This window comes from Panthera uncia, chromosome B1 (genome assembly GCF_023721935.1).
Source record: "Panthera uncia isolate 11264 chromosome B1, Puncia_PCG_1.0, whole genome shotgun sequence".
Classification (NCBI taxonomy): domain Eukaryota; kingdom Metazoa; phylum Chordata; class Mammalia; order Carnivora; family Felidae; genus Panthera; species Panthera uncia.
Window position 1 is genome coordinate 166,180,786 of NC_064811.1, and position 20,457 is coordinate 166,201,242.

The following is a 20,457-nucleotide window of genomic DNA, read 5'->3' on the forward strand; positions in this document are numbered from 1 at the left end:
AATGAGGCAGATGATATGCGAAATACATGACACAGAAGCCCAAGTGAGTGAGTGTTTTAGAGGGCAGGTAGGAAGAAAGGGAGAAGATAGGACTGATCCGTCCAAAGACTGTTCTAGAACAAGTCTCAGGAGGGTAGAAGTTTCTAAAACCTAATGGGAAATCAGGTGAGGGGGCAGGATGGAGACGGGGACACATGAAGAAAGTGGAGGGTATGCATGTCTTTCAGGGAACGAGAGAAAGCTCTAGGGCTGGCAAATCAACTCAGTTATGAAAGGGGAAGGTTCTGGGCAAGAAAGCTCATAGAGTAAGGGAGGCATCACTTTTATGGGAGATAGAAGTTGTATGATGCAAGGGGCTAATGCTATATAAAATATTCCCTGTATATTCTCCAAATCCCAAATGTTCTTTCTTCTCTCAGAAGCATCGGATCCCTGGGTAGTTCATAAGAGCAGCTTTTTCAGCCAAGACCATCTTTCTCAGGCAGCTACAAACAGTGAGGCCTTGAGAGTCCTGTCCAAGTGGGATTGAAGTTGTATAATTTTTAAATCTGATTTTCCCCAATTATCTGACCACAGCAGAGCCTCCAATCTCTCTGGTTATCTTGCCAACCTTGAAGAACCCCTGTCAAGTCTCCACCTGTTTTTCAGGCTTCAAAACCTTTAGCAAGAGCACTACTCAGTGTGGCTGTAGTGACTCTATAGGGTCCTGTTCTGGTGCCCCTGTTACCTCGAGAGAGATAGTTCATAAGCCAGAAGATCCCCTCCCTTCCACCCTCAATACCCATTAGAAATCAGGAAGAAAGGTTCTAGAAGTTTCCAGTCACTAGTCCTGATTCCCATGAGTTTATCTGATCTGCCTAATCTCTCTGGCGGTGTGAGACTCCCAGAAGGGTGGAGGAGAATCCTATCCTCCTAGAACCACAGTAAACACTCGACACTGGATTTGAAACACCGGAGCGCGCAAAATTCTGACCAGCTTCTAACATTGCCAAATTCCTTGTTTTACATTGAATTTACAGAGCAATCACAGCAAAACCAGGCATAGGAAGCTACCGAGCCAACCATCAGCCAAAAACAAAACGAGACAAAAAACAGGCCAAACCAAAACTTTATACTATGAAAACAAGAAATAAAATAAGGAGATTTATAGGCCGGCTGATTGTCAGCAAACACAATATATTTACTGTATTAGCATTTGCTCACAGTGCAAATGGTACAACATTACACCATTTCAATATTTCGGTTTTTAAAAATGCTGTTTTCATTAACTATATTATATTGGCATAACAATGTGACAAAGGAGCAAATGAAATATTGGTGAAGAATTTCACCTTTTCACAATATCAAGCATATTTTGTTAACCTTAGTATAAGGTACTATAAATCCAAGAAATAAAAACATCCACAAAATATATTACATCTGGTTTGTCTTTTTCTAAGTACTCAACTTTATACAAAAGTCTTTCAAAAAATATCATTCCCCATAGGTTTTCCTGTTTAAAACCTGATTTTTTTTCTCTCAGTTCACATAAGTTAGAGTGCATTTTCTTTTGTTGTTTTTTAAAACATGCAGACATATAAAAAATCTGGATAGCACAACCTTTTGGCAACAAAGTTATTTTTCTCTTAGTTTAAGCTTAAATGTCTGAGAACAGTTTTATTAAAACAAAGGAAAACTCAGATGATCATGCAGTGGCATGCATAAACCAGAAGGAGCAAGGAAAAAATATTAAAGGATATTTGATTCCTCCTTCCAGCTTTGAAGTGACCAAAAATTTTGTTTTTAATAATCATCACATTATAAAAAGTATTCAGCAAAATACTGTCTCTGCAAAGAAAGATTTTACCCTTCAGCTGAAAAAATATGGGCCCTCCTGGCAAACTTCGTCCTCTTCTCTCTCCTTCTACAAAAAGTCCAAGTACCTGGAAATTCACAAGCCCCCTGCTCTTTGATTTTTTTGTTTTTGTCCCTTTCACTAGACTCCTTTTAGTATTATTTATCCACCACCAAAGAAAACAAAAACCAAAAAAACAAAAACAAACCCAAAAAACAAACAAAACAAAACAAAACAAAAACCCGGTGCTTTTTTTTTTCTTAAAAAAAAAAAAAAAAGTGGGAAACGCATAAAGTGACTTTAAAAACAGACATTCTGTAAACTCCAGACCTTTGTTCCTTCTCTCTGGGCAGCTCAGTGACCACACGCTAAGAGGGAACAGTACATTCAGTCAAGACTGTGCTGGAAGCTGTGTCAGAGAGCAACCTTCCCTACTACTCCAAAAGAGTCACCCCTGTGTGGGGGGAAGTGCTGGGGAGGAGGGGGTGCCTGAGAAGAGGTGAGGTAGGGCGGGGAGTAGGTGAGACCGGGGTATGGAAAAGATATGCCTCATTCAGCAATATGGATTAATGCAAAAATACCCATATCTTTGAGGAAAATTTGGACAGAGATGAGTGCATGTGTGTATATGTGGGTATACATACATACATATATATGTGCATGTATACATACACACACCTATGTAGATACAATCTCATCAGTTACATTTTTCATAAAAAATAAATCATTTAAAGCTTATATACCTACAAATTCTCTTTATGCCGGTGCACTGCACTGGATAGCCAAGTACCTTAGAGATTTTATTGTGTGTATGTATGTTGTATATATGTATATATGTATATATGTGTGTATATACACCTACATACATACACACACACCCCAGTACATAGATCTGAATTCTACCTGTTGTGTTGGGGATGGCAAAGGATGAAACATGAGCCTGCTTTCCCATCACTGGGGGGGGGGGGGGGGGGGGAGGAGAAATGGGTATGAGCGAGAGAAAACAAAAAGATGGTAAAAGGTGGCTGGTTGAGGCCTGCCTTTCCGGAAGAAGATTTTGAAAGAGATGGGAGAAGGCTTAGAGAGAAGGGAGTGGAGCGGGAGAAAGGGCAGAGGGCAAACTCAGGAACGTAGAGTTTAAAAAGTGGGGTTGAGGAAATCTGTTGGTTAAAAGGCAGGCTTAGTGATGGCCGCTCCTTCTCCCCGCAGATCAAACTGCCCTGAGGCCTAAGAGGGAAGCGCTCGGAAAAGGAGGGGTGCTGAGAGGCCAAACCCTAAACGGCGGTAGCAGCACCGCGGCGGCGGCATCCGAGGCATTTCTGTAAGAAACATTATTTCCGAGCAGATGGAAGACCGTCTCATCCGGCCACGTGCAGGCCCCCAACCTGGGACATTCCCCCAGCGGCCTGGGGACCCGATGTGGGGAAGAGTTTGGGGTGGACACAGCCCAGCTCAGCTCAAGAGTCACACACACACACACACACACACACACACGTGTGTGCGCGCGCGCGCACACACACACGCACACACAGAACACTCACGCGAGCACGCACACTCGCGCGCATCCCCGCACGCAGGCGCGCGTGCGTGCGGCGGGCAGCAAGCTCTGCGCTTTGGTGCGCTCCTTACCCCCTCCCCCTCTCGGGTCTTCGAGGGGGATCCGAGGGAGACGTGGGGGGAACCGTGAGGTGCTTGGGTCGGGCGAGGCTTGGACGGGCCCCGCCTTCAGTCCCCCGCAGGTCCTTGGCGCGGCCCAGCGGCCCCAGGATCAAGACGATCCGAACTGAACAAAGCGGGCTAGACGCCACCTTTCCGCCCCCACGCCTTGGTTGGGGGGGGGGGCAGCGAAGGGAGGGCGCCTCCTGCCCTGGCCCCCGACCGTTGGCCGGTGTGAAAGGGTGGAAACGGGGGACATCGAAGGGGAACAAGGGACCTTACGTCCATGGAGAGGCCAGGGCGCGGCCCCTGCGCCTCCGTGGCTAGCTTTCCCGCTGCTTTCAGGCGAGCAGCTGGGAGACACTGGAGGGGAAAAGTGGGGATCTGGGGGCCGAAGCCTCAGGCGCAGGTGGTGACCACAGGGGCCAGGGACACGGGGGGCGCCGAGGACGCAGAGGGCGCACCCCCCTTCTCCGCCTTCTTCTCCTTTTGCTTGAGGTGGATCTTGGCGTGGCGCTTGCGCTCGTCGCTGCGCGCAAACTTGCGCCCGCAGAACTCGCAGGCAAAGGGCTTCTCGCCCGTATGCGTGCGGATGTGAGTGGTAAGGTGGTCGCTGCGACTGAAGCTCCTCATGCAAATCCGGCATTGGAAGGGCTTGTGGCCCGTGTGGATGCGCAGGTGCCGGGTCAGCTCGTCCGAGCGGCTGAAACGGCGGTCGCAGCCCTCCGCCGGGCACGCGTGGGGCCGCTCGTGGAGCGGGGTCTTGCTGGGTCGGTTGGGATACTTGCGGGGCCGGATGGGCTTGAGCGTGAGCGGCGGCTGGGGCAGGCTGCCAAAGCCCGGGTGTATCTGCTTGTCTTTGAATGCCTTGATGGTCTCCAGAGGGGTAATAGGGGGCGGATTGACCCGGATGGGGTCCATGCCCTGGAAGGGCTTGTGCTCCGGAATGGAGCCCATGTCGTTGGGATGGTGGTATAGGTTGTAGTCAGGAATCATGGGGAAGAGGTTGCTGTCCAAGGCCGGCTTGGCCGATTGGTAATCCTGGGGGGAATAGGCGAGCCCAGGGTTGCCCTGGGGGTCGTGGAAAGACACAGGCTCCGAGTAGAGATCACTGCAGTTAGAATAGGGGGGCAGCGCCGGATACATGGCCTCCACGTCGCCCTGCGGTGGCTGCACCATGCTGGCCGTGGAGGTCTGCGTGCTGAGTGCCCCTGAGGCCGGGGGCACTCCCAAGATGCCGGCGCTCATGAGGCTAATGATGTTGTCCTGACACCAGTTGGAAGGGGAGTCGAAGGCGAACTTTCCCAAGTAGGTCACGGTCTTGTTGCCGGGGGCTGGCTGGAAGGAGCCCGAATAAGAGAGTTCCGGGTTGGGCTTCTCGTTGGTCAGACCGATGTCCATCACATTCTCTGCGGAGAGCGGGGAAGAGAGGGGAGGGGTGAGTGAAGCCGAGCCGGCTCCCGGACCGGGGCGCCCGGGTCCTTGCTCAGGTGTGGAGGGTGCGGCCGGGTGGAGTGAACAGCGCATGGGGTAGGAGGACAGCTGCGCCCCGGCGCAAAGCGGGCGGTGCCGCGCTCCCGGGCGCAACCTGGATACAGCAAAATACTACGGATCGGGGTGTGGAGTGGCTGCCGCACACACACCGCACACGCCGCGCACACACTCACGTACCACACGCACACACGCGCGCGCGCGAGAAGCATTGTTGTTGTTTCCGAGGTGGGGCGGGCAGGTAGCTGCAGCTACAGGTAGTTTCAGACCCGGAGCGCGCTGGGCTCTCGCTCTCTAGCGCACACAACTCGGCCTCTTCCCCTAGCCCTGTCCGCGCCGGGACGCCGCGCCTTTCCTGCCCCGACGAAGCCCCCAGTGCGCACCGCGCCCGGGTCGCTGACCCGGAGCGCTCCGACGCTTTGTCCTCGGCGCGTAGAGGGGTTCTGCCCGCAAAGGGAGCTCTCCCGCAGCCTTCCAGGGCCCCAGCCTTCTCCAGGCCCGAAGGAGCTTTCGGCTCTTGCTGGGGGGGGAGAAAGCCCAGCCTCAGCTAGTGAGGGTGGAGGGCGGCGGAAAACCGGCCCGTGCCTCTATGGCGGGAGTGGCCACTCTTCCCAAGCTCTACGGCCAAGGGATCGCCCCCCGTGACGGCCCCCGCGCGGGTGGACCCCCTCCCTCTCCCCGCCGTCCCCACACCCCCACGGCGTTGCTGAACGCCCCGGAAAGGCAGCGTCGCAGTACCTCTCCCACCGCGGGGACTCCACGCCGCACATGGCTCCATCCCGGGTGGGAGGCTGAGGGAGTAAGGAGGGGGGGGGAGCGCGGGTGAAAGGGACGCTGGGCTCCTCCCGGGAAAGGGGGCGATAGCACCACGCCTTGCGCGCAGCCTGGCGATCGCGCCCCTTAAGTGGAGAACCCCAGAGCCGCTCGCACCTACCTCCCTCTGGTCTGCGGCTGCCCCCACCCGGGAGAACCGAAGCCTCTATCGTGGCGTCGCCAACCGAGCCTTCCCGATCGGGGAGGGCGGGAGGAGTGGGTGGGAAAAGCAACTCGCCCCCTGGAAAATTCCGAGCGCGCCCCCCATCTCTCCATCCATCCATCCATCCATCCACCATCCATCCATCCACCCATCAATCCATCCATCGATAGCTCGTTCCCTCCTCCTCTTCTCTCTCCCTCTCCTTCCTCGCTGCCTCGCCGCCGCCTCCCCGCCGCCCTTACCTGTAGCCATCTGATTGTAATGGGCTACCGAGTCGCTGCTGCCAGAGAAGAGGTTGAGCGCGCTGGGGATCTCCTCGGGGTACAGATTGTCAGGCAGTTGGTTTAGCAAACTGCTCATGGTCACCGGCAGCTTCTCGGCGAGTTTGCCGGTCATAGCACTCCCGAGCTGCCGCCGCCGCCACCGCCGCCACCGCCGCCGCTCGCTCCTAACGCAGCTTCCAGGCAAGCGGCATCGGAGAGGCGATCCGTGGTGCAGGGGAAAAGCATGCGAGAGGGAAAGTTCGGGGGGAGGGGGAGGGAAGAGGGGAAGGGGTGGGCCAGGGGAGGGGATCTTCTCTTTTTGGGGTGGGTGGGAGAGAGGGCAAAGGGGGGTAATCCTCTTGGGTGCCTCAGCTGGTGCCTTAAAGAGGCTGGGGGGGGGGGCGTGTGCGGGGGGTGGGGGTGGGCCTGGGCTGGGGGAATCTCGGCCCGAGGGGTTGGAAGCGGCCTCAGTATTGATCTCACAAACAGATGCGCGCCGGCGGCCCCCCCGCCCCCCGATCCGCCACCGCCACCGCCGCCACTGCCGCCGCCGCCGCCTCTGCCGCTGCTGCTGCCGCTGCTACCACCACCACCAGCCCCGCCGCTTCCTAGCAAGCTCACTGCTGCCCAAAAGCTCCCAGCCAGGGAACTCCACCAGCCTATTTATCTGAGCCCCGGGAAAGCTCCGTGACGTAGCTGCCCATATATGGACAGACAAAGCCCAGCCGAAGGGGCGCGACGTCACAATGGAAGCTCCTCACAATGGAACATTAGAAAGCAGGAAGCGGGCCGCAGCCAACGTGCGGCGCCCGCAACGCTCGCGGATCTTAAAAAAAATGAGAGAAAGAGAGAAATAGAAGAGAAGAAAGAAGGAAAATTCGAGAGGAGAGAGGAAGGAGGGAAGCAACTGCACGCAAAGCGTAAAGCGCGCAGCGCAGGGTGGAAAAAGCAATAGCCGCCAGTGTGTTTATTTTAGGTGCGCTCTAGGAGAGCGCGCTGGTACCGCGCGGGGCGGTGGGATGGAGTTGTTTGCAAGTGGCCCCCAACACCCCAAGCAGGGAGAAGGGGAGTTGGAAACACCGGGCGAGGTCCCTTTGCAACCTGGGAACTTCTGGGGAACCCGGAAGGTGTGCGCTTCGACCCGGCTCCCGCCGCATTAGAGTCTCGTATCTAGGACCCTGCCCGAGACTGAGAGAGAGCGCGTCCCTTTGAGGAGGATTCCAGCGTGTCAGGGATCGCTGATCCAGCATCCCGATCACTTTCGAGCTGCCCTCACTCTGATTCTCCGCCCACACCCCGCGGCTCCCCGGGCCCCTGACCCTGCGCTGACTCCTAGCTGAGCGCGGTGGCCGCGAGCTTCGTAGCTGCAGAGCGGCTGCGCGGGAGGCGAGAAACCCGCACTTTTGGGGTCGAGGATGTGCGGTTTGGGTGGTGGAGAAGTAGGAATGGAGTTGAGGGAACAGGAAACACGTGCACCAAACCCCTGATAATTCTCTAACGGTTCAAAACACCCCCTTTGGCCACGGGATGGCAGGAGGGCCCAGCAGGCCCAGGCACAGTCCCTGTCTATTGCTGCCTGCGAAGGGCCCGCCACTGAGTTGCAGCAGGAGCCTGCCGAACCCACAGTCTCTGAACCACCTCCTCTAGTCTCTCTCTACCCTCCCCCTCGCCTTCCACAGGGCTGTCCCCTTTGCTGCCTGCCGGCGCCCCGCAGTCAAGGGCCTCCAGTTTGCCGACCGGAACGCTGTCACCTCCCGGAGCGGCAGCAGATTCCGGGGGCGGCTGCTACGTTCCCCAAAGGCCTGCTCCGGCCGGGCCGCGGGAGAGCGGGAGGAGAGAAAGGGAGCGTGGGGGAGCGACCCCGAATCACACCGGCACCGGCTTGGCGTGGGAGGATTCCCTCCTCGGTGGCCGTGTGGGCGCGGTGAATCCCGTGTCCCCCCCGCCCCCCCCCCACACTGGGGAGTCGGGGTTGGGGGAACGTGCATTTCTCAGGGGGAGTGGGAGTGCTGACAAGGAGGAAGAGAGGATCCCCGGGCCTCACTCCGTGGGAGGGCCACGCGGGCCGGGGACGTGTGGGAGGAACTCCCGAGCTGCACATTGCGGTGGGGGTGGATGACAACCTCGCTCCCCTCCCCTCCGTTCGGCGGAGAACTGGGGGTGGGAGGGCCCGGCCTCCCCCGGATCTTCTCCGGTTCTTAGGAAAGGAGGGATTCCCGCCGCCCGCGAGCCCCCCTCACCCCGCCCCTGCCGCCGCTCCCGCCTGGCTCCCCACACCTATACAGGGGAGGCACTGCGCCCCCGGGCTCTCCTCCGCCTGCGCGGCGCTGGGAGGGAGAGCGCTCTGCAGCGGTCCCCGGCTCCGGCCGGAATCAGGGCATGCAGCGCCTCCCGCCCCCGGCTCCCTCCCTAGGGGGGCGAGCGGCCGGCCCGGGGGCGTGGGCGGCAGTGTGAGCCCGGCTGGGCGCGGGAGGGGCCCGGGCGGCTGCAGGGAGGGTCGCGGGGCGGCGGGCCAAGCCGGGAAGAGCCATACAAGGAGCGGATCCGGTGACGCGCCGGCCGCGCCCCTTCTCCTCGATTTGGCTGCTGATTCCGGTCCCCGGATTTGCATATTTTGGCATCCAGTGGAAAAGGAAAGAGGAACGGAACCCGCAGCCTTTAAAGGAACCGCACAGACTCTAGCGTCACCTAGGGAGGCGGTCTGGGGGGGCGTGAAAAATTAGCCAGCGGCTCGGGCCTCTGGCCTTAGAGCCTGGCAGTAAGCGAGAGGCCGGGAGCCGCGGTGACTAGCGAGTAACGCCCGCACCTGGCCTTTTCTGTGGCGCTTTGTGCTAAGCGTGCACCGGGAGGTAGCAGGGGTCTCTGCGGGTTCCTGCCCAGGGCCGGGAGACGCCACCAGGTCCGCGGCCTTGGGCGTGCGACAGGCCCCAGTATTGACTGCAGTGCCCTTGTTTCCCCGCGCGAGGCACAGCTCAGCCTGCGGGGGTGGCGGGAAGGAAGCCGGAGACCTACAGGCTGTCAGGCTCGACTCCGGAGGACCCTGCCTTGATGCACCTCCTCGCCATCTGTTGAGACCTCTCCCCAGGCGAGGGGAGTAAGGAGCTGGAAACCCTAGTCCTGTTCGATGGGGGCCCACGTTAGGAAAGGCAGAGTCAGTGGGAGAATTTGGGATCCTTGAAAGCTTCCAGGACCCCAGAGGCTGTGGAGGAGTGTTGCCACTCCAGAGATGGCCCTCAAACACTTTTAGGGTAGCTGGACTTGTTGCACCCGAGTAGCAGAGCTCGTCGGCCGGCTGCACCCCCTGCTTACCTGTTGGTGAGGTTGGATAGGGGTCTTTGGGCACAGATTGCCTCCCCCCTCCTTCTTACTAGTTCCTTTTTATTTTTTTATTTAAACATTTTTTAAAATGTTTATTCATTTTTGATAGAGAGAGACGGAGTACAGCTAACAGGGGAGGGGCAGCAAGAGAGGGAGACACAGAATCTGAAGCAAGATCCCGGCTCTGGGCTGTCAGCACACAGCCGGATTCGGGGCTCCAACCCACCAACCAGGAGATAACCATCTTAGCTGAAGTCTGACGCTTAACGGACTGCGCCACCCAGGCGCCCCATCCTTCTTCCTAGTTCTTGATAAAGAATGGGAGCCGTCAGTTCAATTAAATAAGTATTCATTAAAACTTCAGTGTGACCTTGGGCAAATTTCTGAATTTCTTTCTTAGCCTCAGTTTGGTTGTTTGTAAATTGGAATAGTACCTATCCCTTAGGAAGCATTAAGCTAGGTAATCCTCATAGAGTCTTTATGCTAGACCCCTTGCAAGCATTCCATAAACGGCAATATTGTTGAACTATATTCTCCCCCGACTCTACCGTGTGACAGAAAAATGCTTTCCCCTCTTATGAGTGAGCATAAGGATATAGGATATGGATATGATATAGGGAGTAAAAAGGGCCGGGTATCCCATAGCTGTGTGATCATATACAAGAAGTATTAAAGTTTATTATTTGGGGGGGAAAAGAAAGTCCTGTTTGTGCGCCAGGTACCCGCTGGGCACTCTGCCAATTTAGAGATGCTTGAAAAAAAGGTCCTCACTCTGCAGGAGTGACATAAGGCAGGGTATAACGAAGTCACTCATCTGCACTTTAACACTCTGGAGCATCCTTCTAGACTTTCTTGGAGGGTGGCTCTGGCTCCTGGGGTGGGGTGGCGGACTCTTGCATCCCTCCTTTGCCATGGAAGGAGCCACACGGGGGAAAGACTCTCTCTGCCAGCATAGGTCCTCACTGCCTGGCTCCTGTTCAGGTTGTAGCCCCTCTAGGTGCCCCCTGTTACCCTGGATGATGGTGGCAGACAGAGGCCAGGGTTCTGTGGCAGGAGGGGACAACCCTGGGTATGAAGTGGGTGTGGGGTGTTTCGAATGGCTGCTTATAGACTAATGGAATGGCCTTCTCCCTTCTGGTTGCCAAGGCTTGAGTTTAGTACAGAAGGAAAGTTTTCTTCCTTCCCTCCCCCCTCTTCTTTCCTCTCTCCCTCCTAAACAGGGGCTGAGGGTGATTGTCTCAGTTTTACTGGCAGGCTCAGGTGAGATTGCCAAGGGCCTAATTACCTGAACTCCAAGCCCTGGACTTGTCGGGGAGCGAGTAGGCACTGGTTCAGGGCGTCCTCAGCCTGGAGATGGTGAAAGGCAGGCCCGGCCCCTCTGCAGTGGGGCCAAGGCCGCCCCTTGGTTGCTTTCTCCCACAGAACCCAGCTAGCCTCACCAGCTACATTTGTGGGGGCTGCTACTGCTTGTGGGGGCGACAGGTGTGTTTGTCTTGGCGGAAGGATAAAGGAAGGAGTAGATGTGGCCCTGGAAATTCACCCCTGGAAAAGGCCAGGTTGTTGCTCTGTCTTGCTCCTTAATTCCGCAGTCACTTCTGAACTTTATTTAGGTCCCCTTTCACTAAAGATATCCAGTCCTTTTCTCCTGTCTTACAAGACCCCCGCCCCCACCCCAGCTAATCCAATCTGGGGTGCTAGCAATTATTGTACTGCTCTTCTCAGGAGCCATTTGCATTTTAAAAGAAAATGGTCAGAGAGGGTAACAAATAACCCAGAGGAATGAAGCCCAGTGCTTAGCCTGATGCCTGGAAAATGGTAGGTGTGCATTAATGCTGGTGGAATGAGGTCTGACTGTGGACTACCAGGCCCTTGTCACTACAAGGAATGGGAGGTTTGGGCTACAGAGAGTGTCTGCGGTTCCTCACATCATTCCAGGCACCTATGTCTAAGGGCCCATCCTGGTGGGATTGCTCTGGAATGACAGTTGTCTCAAAGGTATTCAGTTGCTTTCCATTTTGGGGTGCCCCACAGGATGTTCACAGGGGAGGGGTCATGGGTGGAATCTCCCTGGCCAGCCCTCCCTGGCATTCTAGAGGTCATTGCCATTTGTCTGATAATGGCAGTCAGCTGAGGCTAGGTGGGCTTTGCCTAGAAGCTTTTGGAGGGGAAATATTATTGACAGCCATGAAGACTTTTGAGGGTGGTGGTCCTCCCGAAGCCACAGAAGATGGGACCATGGGAGCCCTGTGGACATACTTCATTGTCTTTATTCTAGTGGGTGCCTGGGTGGCTCAGTCGGTTAAGCATTGTCTTTATTCTATACAACAACCCAGTGAAAAGGCTTTTAGGGCTGCCCCCTTAACATTTTGCTTTTAAAGAAAAAATGAAAGATGAACGCATTGGAAACAGTCTGAATTGTTAATTGGAGGACACTGGGCCAGGAAGTGGCTGAGCTGACATTTGAACTCAGGGCTTTGTGACTCCAAGCAACTGCTCTTCATTCCAGCCTTTGTCCCCATCGTGGCTGTCAGAGGAAGAAATGAGATGGCAGAAGTGGGTAACAGGATGGATGTATATACAGTCTATGGAGAAGGTGAAGGGGAGAAGAAAGATCAACTGGAATGGTGCCTCCCAGAACAAGCTTCGACACAGCATGGGGTAGGGGAGGAGCCTCGGCTTCAGGGAGAGTCGGGGGGCTACAGCACTCAGGGAGATTGGGGCGGGTGGGCAGTGTTTCCGCGGGGCTCTCGGTAGGTGGAATGGCCACTGTGCCACTCTGAGCTCAGGTCCCGTAACCCTAGGTTGTCTCAGAGACCACAGGGGCCTCTCTGCGTCAACCATGCGCTTCCATTTTAAACACCTGCTTGTGTCTCAATTCAAAGTAACTTATTATAGTCATGTTGACTCAGGGTGGTTTTTGATCAAGCTTCCAGCAATTTTGGGGCGAGTCTGGTGACCAAAAGGGAGAAAGTCTTGCCACAAAGTAACATTTGCTGGGAAGGGGCCCAGGTGGTCCTGGAGACCCATCTTTAGGCACAGGTCCAAGGTTGTGAGTAACTGCCACAGGGGTCAAGAGGATGAGACTTTAGGGCCAGGCCGGGGCAGGGAGGGAAGGAAGGTCTTGGGTAGAAGGCAAGATTTGAAAAAAACCTACTATTTGGGTAAGTGGAAAGTACAAGCCCTGGCCTGGGATCAGGACTCTGAGTTCTGCCATGGATGATCTATGTGACTTTAGACCAGGTCCTCTTATTCCTGGGCTTCTGGTAGGAACTGGACCAGACAACTCACCTCTAAGTTCTTCCCAGCCCCGTTAACCCTGAGTTTCAGATTCCATTGTAGAAAGGGTTGGGAGGGGCTGGGTTAGCATTCCTAACCAAGTCTGGGGCTCTGTAATGCTTGGTCTGGGATCCTTGCAGAGAAGGAGGTGTAGGTCAGGGGATGAGGCCTTGTAATGGGAACTTTGCTGTGGTAGCTTAGGGGCTCATGGAAGGTAAGTGGAGTCATGTGCTCAGAGAGCCTGTCTCTGCCCCTGGGGGCCACTGTGGGACAGCCCCCTTCTCAGGTGGGAGGGATGGTGTCTTAGCAGAAAGGACTCTTGGGGGATGGGACTTTTTGGAAAGAGGAACTTTGTCATCTGAAATGAACCAGAAAATGTGTGACTGCGAGGGGATGGGGGGTGTGGGGGGGGGAGGCAGTTGGGGGGGGGCAAAGAGAGAGTGAGAGAGAAAAGGAGAGAGATGAGAATAGGTTCTCCCCCCACAGACCCCCACACAAGCAGCTTCTTGTTGGATTGCAGATTCACCCGTGGGCCAGGTGCTGGATCCAAGAGGCTGGCAGGTTCCTCTCCTCCCAGCCCTGTAAGGAAAACCTTTGGGAAACCAGAGAGCTGTGGTCTTTAGATCTTTGCCTCTTACCAGCTCCCTGTCTCAGGACCCTCCTCAGCCTCAGACGAGTGGGTCTTTTGCCTCATCCATCAAGGTGAGGAGTTGGGGATAGACTCTTGGGTTCTTCTTTGCTGTTCCATGCAGCCAAAAATCTGGGATCCGGGGAAAAGCAGTTAATGACGTTTGGGCCCTGAGTTTGAACTCCTCAGTTGTATTGGCATCCTCTTTCACCAAGATGGCTTAGGCAGGGCTTCCTGACCTTTGTCATGCCTTAGCTGTCCTAGAAAATGAAACCCTTTTTTATAGCCACTGGGGTAAAGGACTGATGCTGCCCCATCGGTCTCTGTCCTGTCACCCTGGGGGATGGGGGAAAAATACCTGCCAGCTGGGGCCCATTGGAAGTCTGCCCATCAGCTTGGCTGATGGCATGAGCTTCCCTGGCAGGGCTTAGGGCAGATGGACAAAAGATAAAGGGCATGATATTTCTCTCTCAGATACTGCAGAATTATTTGGGATGTTTAGAATTATTTGCCCCAAGATTACCCAGAAAGTTACTGGAAGACAAGAGATGGCATCCAAGTTCCCAGAGGGCAGAGACTGAACTCAGTCGTCTTTGGGCCTGCCCCAGTGGGGGCCCCTGTAAGAACTTGTTGATCCAGTTCAAGGGCCCACCTTGGTGATTCTGAAACATGGTCTATTGGAGGAGTGGTCTGATCCACTTGACCCTTCCCACCTGGTCCTTTCATTTCTACTGCCCCAGCGCCCCCTGCACAGTGGGCGACCCCTTGTCCACCACAATTCCATTTTGTCAGGAGTGCTTCTAGGCCTGGGACTTAGCTCTCTTGCTTCAGTGAGGCAAACATCTAGGGAGCACTTCCTGGGCACTGTTTGTGGAGGGAATCAGACTTGAGACTGAGCTCCTGCTGTCAGTGAGCAGGCAGCTTATAGTGAATGAGGAGTGAGGCTCTGTGGAAGTGAGCGTGCCCAAGCAATCTTGCTAAGCGTCCCAAAGGAGGCACAGGCAGGGGGTTCAGAGGGGCAAGGACCACCTTGGGCGTATAGAAGGGACTTGTCCAGGAAGAGGGGAAGGCCCGACTGGGAGGGGGGCTTAATTAAGGCCCTGAGGAGGGGCTGAGACCCATAGTGAGGAGGGGAGCAGACAGGAGGGGAGAGTAGGGGAGGGGGATTCTGTGCCAAGGGCTGTGATTTCTCCCTCCCTCATTTTCCTATCAACTTAATATTTTTCATCTCTGACACTAGAAGCCATTAGCATTGTCCTTCCAGGACTTCTGTCTCTCAGAGTGCCTAGCCCCGGCCTGATTATGGCGTGTTGTGCAGATGGATGAGGAACCGCAGAGGGAGAGAAGGGAGACAGTACTGAGCCTGGATATGCTAGATCCCATCAGATGTTTGGCACCTTCTAGAATGTAAGGTCCAGAAAAGCAAGGGCTTGGGTCTGTGACCGTCACTGCTCTATTCCTAGCTGGAATCTGGCTTATAGCAGTGCTCCATACATATTTGTGGGAGAATGAATGTGCCAGACACTCTTTCAGGTCCCGTTCCTGATTCTATGAGCAGAGATAGGAAAGGGGGATAACTCCAGGTGTGAAATCCAGGAGAAAGAAGGAGCCTAGGGAGTCCAAGGCAACATGGGTCCCAGGTTGGGGGCGGGGTAGGATTAATCATACATAAACTCAAGTGGTAATAGCCCCGTTAATTGAGTGGTAATGATCCTTGGCATTTTTCATCTTCAAAGTCAGGAACAAACTGTAATTAATACTCCAGCCACCCGGGGGCAGGGTGGGGGGTGGTGTGGAGCATCTTGAGCTGAGGCCACTCAACCCCGGGGAAACTGAGGCATTGGTGTTGAAACTGGTTAGGAGAGTGGATACAAAGCCCAGCAGAGCCCAGAATCTTCAGGGGTGCCTTGAACACATCGCAGGGTGGCCCCCTCCCAAACCCAGGCAGCTGGGGAGCCCGGATCATGAACGAGGAGGGGGTGCTGGAGACCCGGGAGGGGCAGGGAAAGGAGTTTCCGCCATGGGCCTGGCCAGGCGAATCAGATGTGGTGGTGGCTTGGCCCACGAGAGCCGGCCCAGGCCCAGGATGAGCCCAGGGTTGGCCCTGGAGTGGTGGGTGGAGCCGGGAAGGGGACCCGGGAGTCCCTGGCGCCCAATGGCAGGCCGGCTTACGGCACACTCAGCGTGAGTCACCAGCGGCTCCGAAATGCCTCCCGGTTTCCTCATCACAGTCTGGCTGCACCGAGCCCGGAGGGAGTTTTTCATTAAGGTGATTACCCTGCCGTCATTAAAGGCTGGTAAATAGCACCCAGGGACCGAGGGCGCGCGCGGCTGCCTCTGAACTGCAGCCCGGGTTCACAGGCACCCGCTGGGCCTCCTTGCCACCGGTTGGAATCCTCCGTATCCAGGGGCCAGGAGCCCGTGGCCTCGGAGTTCCCCAGAAGCAATCCCGTCGCTACGCTACCCTACCTCTCACACCGCGTTGCGTTTTCTCCTAGACCGTGATGTCCTCGAGGGACAGACAGTTCAGCGCCCGCTTACTCAGGAAAGCCTCCCCTGTGACACCCCCTCCCGGTGATAACCAAACTCCACTTCTAGGTTGCCACAATCCTGTATATCTTCTTACATTTATTTGTGTCATCCTGCGATGAGCGTCCCCTCCCACCTTCCAAACGTTCCAGAAAGGCAGGCACCCACTACTGATTGTGCGTTGTTTACCTAATGTGCCCCCCCCTCCCAGCCCCCTCTACTGCCACTTATCCTGCTACAGGTGTAGCAGGCCTCTGTGCTTCTGAATTAACAAGTCCCTGTGAGGCAACAAACTGATGACTCTGCCCCTCTGTCCGATTGCTGTCCACATTTGACAGGGATCTGTTGTGCACCTACTATGTGTCAGGAATTGGGAAGTCCTTGCTGTGGGGAGACTCGAGGCCTAGTGAGTGTTTAGGGTGGGGATGGGCGATAGCAAAAATATAGGAGGTGGTGGTAGGTGATATGAGAAAAAATAAGGAGGAAGGGAGAGCGTGAGGAGGAGTACATGTTGAGATCCTGTTTTATGTAGTAATTCTCCCCATCCTTGCATTTTGGAGCTAGCTTCAGTGCCACTGATAATAAAGTCAGAAATTAGAACATGTGGGTCTGTGCTGTAGTCTGGCTACTTTATTGTGTGCCCTCTGAAAAATTCTGAATAAGTACAATCTTTGCTTTAAAAATTACATCAAAGTCCGCTAAAGAAGGTCAGGTCTCTGAAGGCAAAGTCACTTGGTCCCTTGCCCCCAGCATCAGTCCCTCTTCCCTGGGTCAGCTTTCCTGCCTGCCACCAGGTGGCCAGAGATAAAATTCTGACAGTTCCAGAGGACGCAGTAGTTTTCAGCAGCTTCTGGGGAAGAAATGGCAGTGGGCCAAGGGTGACTGTGGCTGTGGGTACCCCAGCCCCGAATCTCAGAGCTGCACTCCCCTCTTGTACAAACCGTCTCTCAGATTGGTGGGAGAGCTTCTTCTAGACCCCAAACGAAAGAAAAAGTCGCCGCAATGGAAACTCGAACTAACCCTCCCTTCTTGCCCCACTTCCCTCCCGCGCGGTCACACTTCCGGCAGCCACCACAGGGTATTTTGGGTTCGAAAACAAAGCGTCAGATCTATTTGAGCAACTTTTTTTTTTTTTTTTTTTTCCATTGGAGTAGAAGCCCAGGGACCTGTGGCCACCCTGGGCTCGGCCACTTCCCCAGGGAACTGACGCGTTTCCCCTTCTCTGCTGAGGACCAATTTAGTAATTCAGACTGGCCACTTTTAGCTTCTCCTTTCCTTGGCCTGGCAGCAGGCGAGGTAGGGCCACTGGGAGGATGGGTGTGTGTCTGGGTGCCTTCCTTGTGGACTTCAGGGGAAGGCCTGGTTTCCCTCCTCTGCCAGAACCTCCCCCTTACCCTTCTCCAATCCCCCCACCCCTCACAAACGTGTGTGCACACACGCGCGCGCACACACACACACGCACAACGTCCACAGCCACTGCCCCAAATCCATTTGTCTGGTCCTAAGTCTACTCCAAAGGGTGCTATGTCCGTGTCACTGGTGGGCTGGTGTGTATATAGGTTGTGAACAATGTGGGTGTGCACATATGGAGACTGCATGTACATGCGAATCCTATGTTCACAACTGCCCGGGCTGAACAACATGTACACACAGCTTGTATGATGTCTAGAAAGAGCTTGGCAGAGTTGAAACCCTGGAGTGTCTAGCGGGTGCATACACCATGTGATTTTGCGTGGGCTGGTATATTTACAGTATGTGTGTGCAGGATGCGGATAGTAGAGGTGTGTGTAAGCGTGCGCACGCACGTTTGTATATGTATGGGTGGGCTGGCCTGGTTCTTGGGGTGGAGGGGGAGGAAGACAGGAGAGCTTTGGACAATGGTGACCCGTGTCCTTGTGGGCAAATGCACACAAGGTCCATCAGTGGACCAGGGTTTGAGGCCAGGGTAGTGAACTGCAGATGTGAGTGTGTACCTGGGGGACACTGGCTAGGGGCCGGCCAGTTTTCTGTCTCCCCCGGTGCCTTTACGCTTTACTTCAGGACCCTCACAGCCCTGTGAGGCCTCTCTCCTCAAGCCCCCTCTCCCTTCCACAGGCTGCCCTATTTCTTCCTGGCTCCAGCGCCTCTCCCTTTCTTACTTGTTAGCCCGCCTTCCTACCCCTGGAGCTGAGGTCCTTAGGTCTCCCAATCACAGGACTCCTGAGGGAGACCTTCCAGTGAGCAGGGCCCCATTAGGTTTCTTTTTCAGTTTCTTCCATTTTTTTTTGCGCACAACAGAGCCCCCATCGATGCTGGAGAATGGCTGAGGTCCATTGCCTTCTGTAAAGGATCTGCTGCTTTATGGTGACTCGAAAGTGCACATCCAGCTGTTTCTGTGTGTGTGTGTGTGTGTGTGTGTGTGTGAATGAGTGTGCAAGCACATGAGCGAACGTAAGGGCATGTGAGGGAGTGAAGTGAGTGGTGTGGGTGAGGGTGTATGAATGTGTAGGTGTGTGGGTAGACGGCGTCTGGACTCCTTTAAGGTGCTGCTCATGTTTGCCCTTCCGTCCAGGCCCTGAAGGGTCAAGCCCACTGTCCATTTTCTTCAGAGAATGGAAACGAAAGTGGGAACTCAACGCCTTGCTGTGCTGCCTTTCTGATAAGTTCAGCCTCTTTCCTCTGAACCCTCTGCTCCCTGCCCAGGTGACTTATGCCAGTGGGGCAGACTCCAGCTTGTGAGGAATCAAGGAAGTGCTTCTGTGTCCTGCCCTCATTTGGAACATGTCAGGAGGCTCTGTGGCCACTGGGTGCAGACACAGGGCCGTGTGCTTCTCCACCTTCCCTCCACCAGGCTCTCTGAATGGGCTTCCTCCTGCCTGGATCTGGGGAAGATGAGCTCTGTTGCTGGTTGTTGCTTCTGGGAGCAGGTTCTCCTGAAATCCCAAGGTCTTTAGCTCCCCAGACTAAAACCTTTTAGTTTGGCCCTCCTGGTAGGGACTTCTGCAGCCAAATGCATTTGGCTCCTTTTTATTCTCAATCCCAAGGTTCTACCTGGTTCTGGTGGCTTCCTCTCACCTATCCCCACTCCTATCCGGCCAAAGGGACAGTAGTAGTGGCTTTTTCTACCATTCCCCAAAATAGGCACATAGAGTTGCAGAATTTTCAGCTAGAGGGGACCTCAGGAAACACCCATCCCAAGCTATTTTATAGATGAGGAAAGTGAGGCCCAGAGAGGCCAGCTGACTTGTCCAGGCTCACACAGCAGTGAATGGTACTAAAATCAGGTCCCTACATCCGACCAGATGGCCATGCCTTTCTTTTCTATTTCCTTCTTTTTCTGCCTCTTTCTCTTCCTTTCTTTTTTTAATCAAAATATTTCCTTTCTTCCCTTTGAAATGTCCTCTTTGTGTTAAGCAGGACAACTTGTGTCTGGTGGCCCCAAGGTGGCACTGAGCCGAGACCTCTGTCCTGGCTCAGTTTTCTTCAAGTCTTTTCCAAAGGCTTTTCTCTTTCCTGGTCCCTCTCCCACCAGGATGCTAAGGGGGACCCTGTGTCCCCCTCTCCCTGAGCCAGACTATTCAGCTCCTGTTTTGCCTTCTGAGTACTCAGAAGGCAAATGGGAACCCTCAAGGAATTGGCTCCTCTCTAGAACCTTAGTTTCCTAATCTCGAAAATGGAGCAAGGGTCTCTGAAGGGGGAATATGGGCATTTGTGTATATATGTACATGCAGGAGGGTGTGTGTGTGTGTGTGTGTGTATGCATGCCTCACGTGTCTCCAAGCAGCTCCTGGGGGTAAATGGGAAGGTTAATTAGCACCAGGATGAAAGGTGCTGTGGGATAATTACAGGTAATATCAGGATGGCCAGGAGGGTGGGGCAAAAGGCCTTAAACTTGGGCAGGGGGTGGGCAGCCCCTAGCCCCATTCCTGCAAAGTGCATCAGACACCGGGGGGGGGGGGGGGGGGGGGGCGGTAGGAAGGAGCATTCTGAGTGAAGGGTCTTTGTCTTTACAGAGAAATGCTTGTTAGTTGCTAAGAAACTGGGCTGTCTTCCCTGATCCGAGCCTCCCAATGTTTCGCTGAGCTTGGGAGGGGGATGCTGGGCTGGGGCTTGAGGATCCCTTGGCAGTCAGCCCTTTCCCTGGGGCCACTGAGACTCAGATGGGCTCTTGGGAAGGACTCTCATCTGGGGAGGGTGGCTCTTTCTCACTACCCGAAGCCACACTACTTGCTCTGGCCCAGGTGGGGAGCAGAGCAGGGGAGTGGAGGCAGGGAAGGAGAGGAAAACACGCATTTACTCAACAGCCTGCATGCCAAGCACTGCGCCTGGGTGCCTTGCCTGCTATCTCATTTAACTGTTGCAACAGATCTTTAGGAAAGGCACTTATTTCCATGGTTTTTTCATTATACTGGTTTTTTTTTTTTTTTTTTTTGCAGTTGAAACAGGTCCAGAATAGTTGAGTAAATTCCCTGAGGTCACAGAGCTATCAATGGTAGAGATTCTAAGT

At 54.7% G+C, this 20,457-nt stretch overlaps 1 protein-coding gene across 1 annotated transcript; it reads right to left on the minus strand.

The window, feature by feature from the left end:
* Positions 1-1,156: 1,156 nt before the first annotated feature.
* EGR3 (early growth response 3) lies at positions 1,157-6,624 on the minus strand. Its single transcript, XM_049631562.1, has 2 exons — positions 6,200-6,624; positions 1,157-4,899 (listed from the first exon to the last, which is right to left on the minus strand). The coding sequence occupies exons 1-2, from the start codon at positions 6,351-6,353 to the stop codon at positions 3,890-3,892; spliced, it is 1,164 nt and encodes a 387-aa protein (XP_049487519.1). The 5' UTR covers positions 6,354-6,624; the 3' UTR covers positions 1,157-3,889.
* Between the last annotated feature and the right edge of the window lie 13,833 nt (positions 6,625-20,457).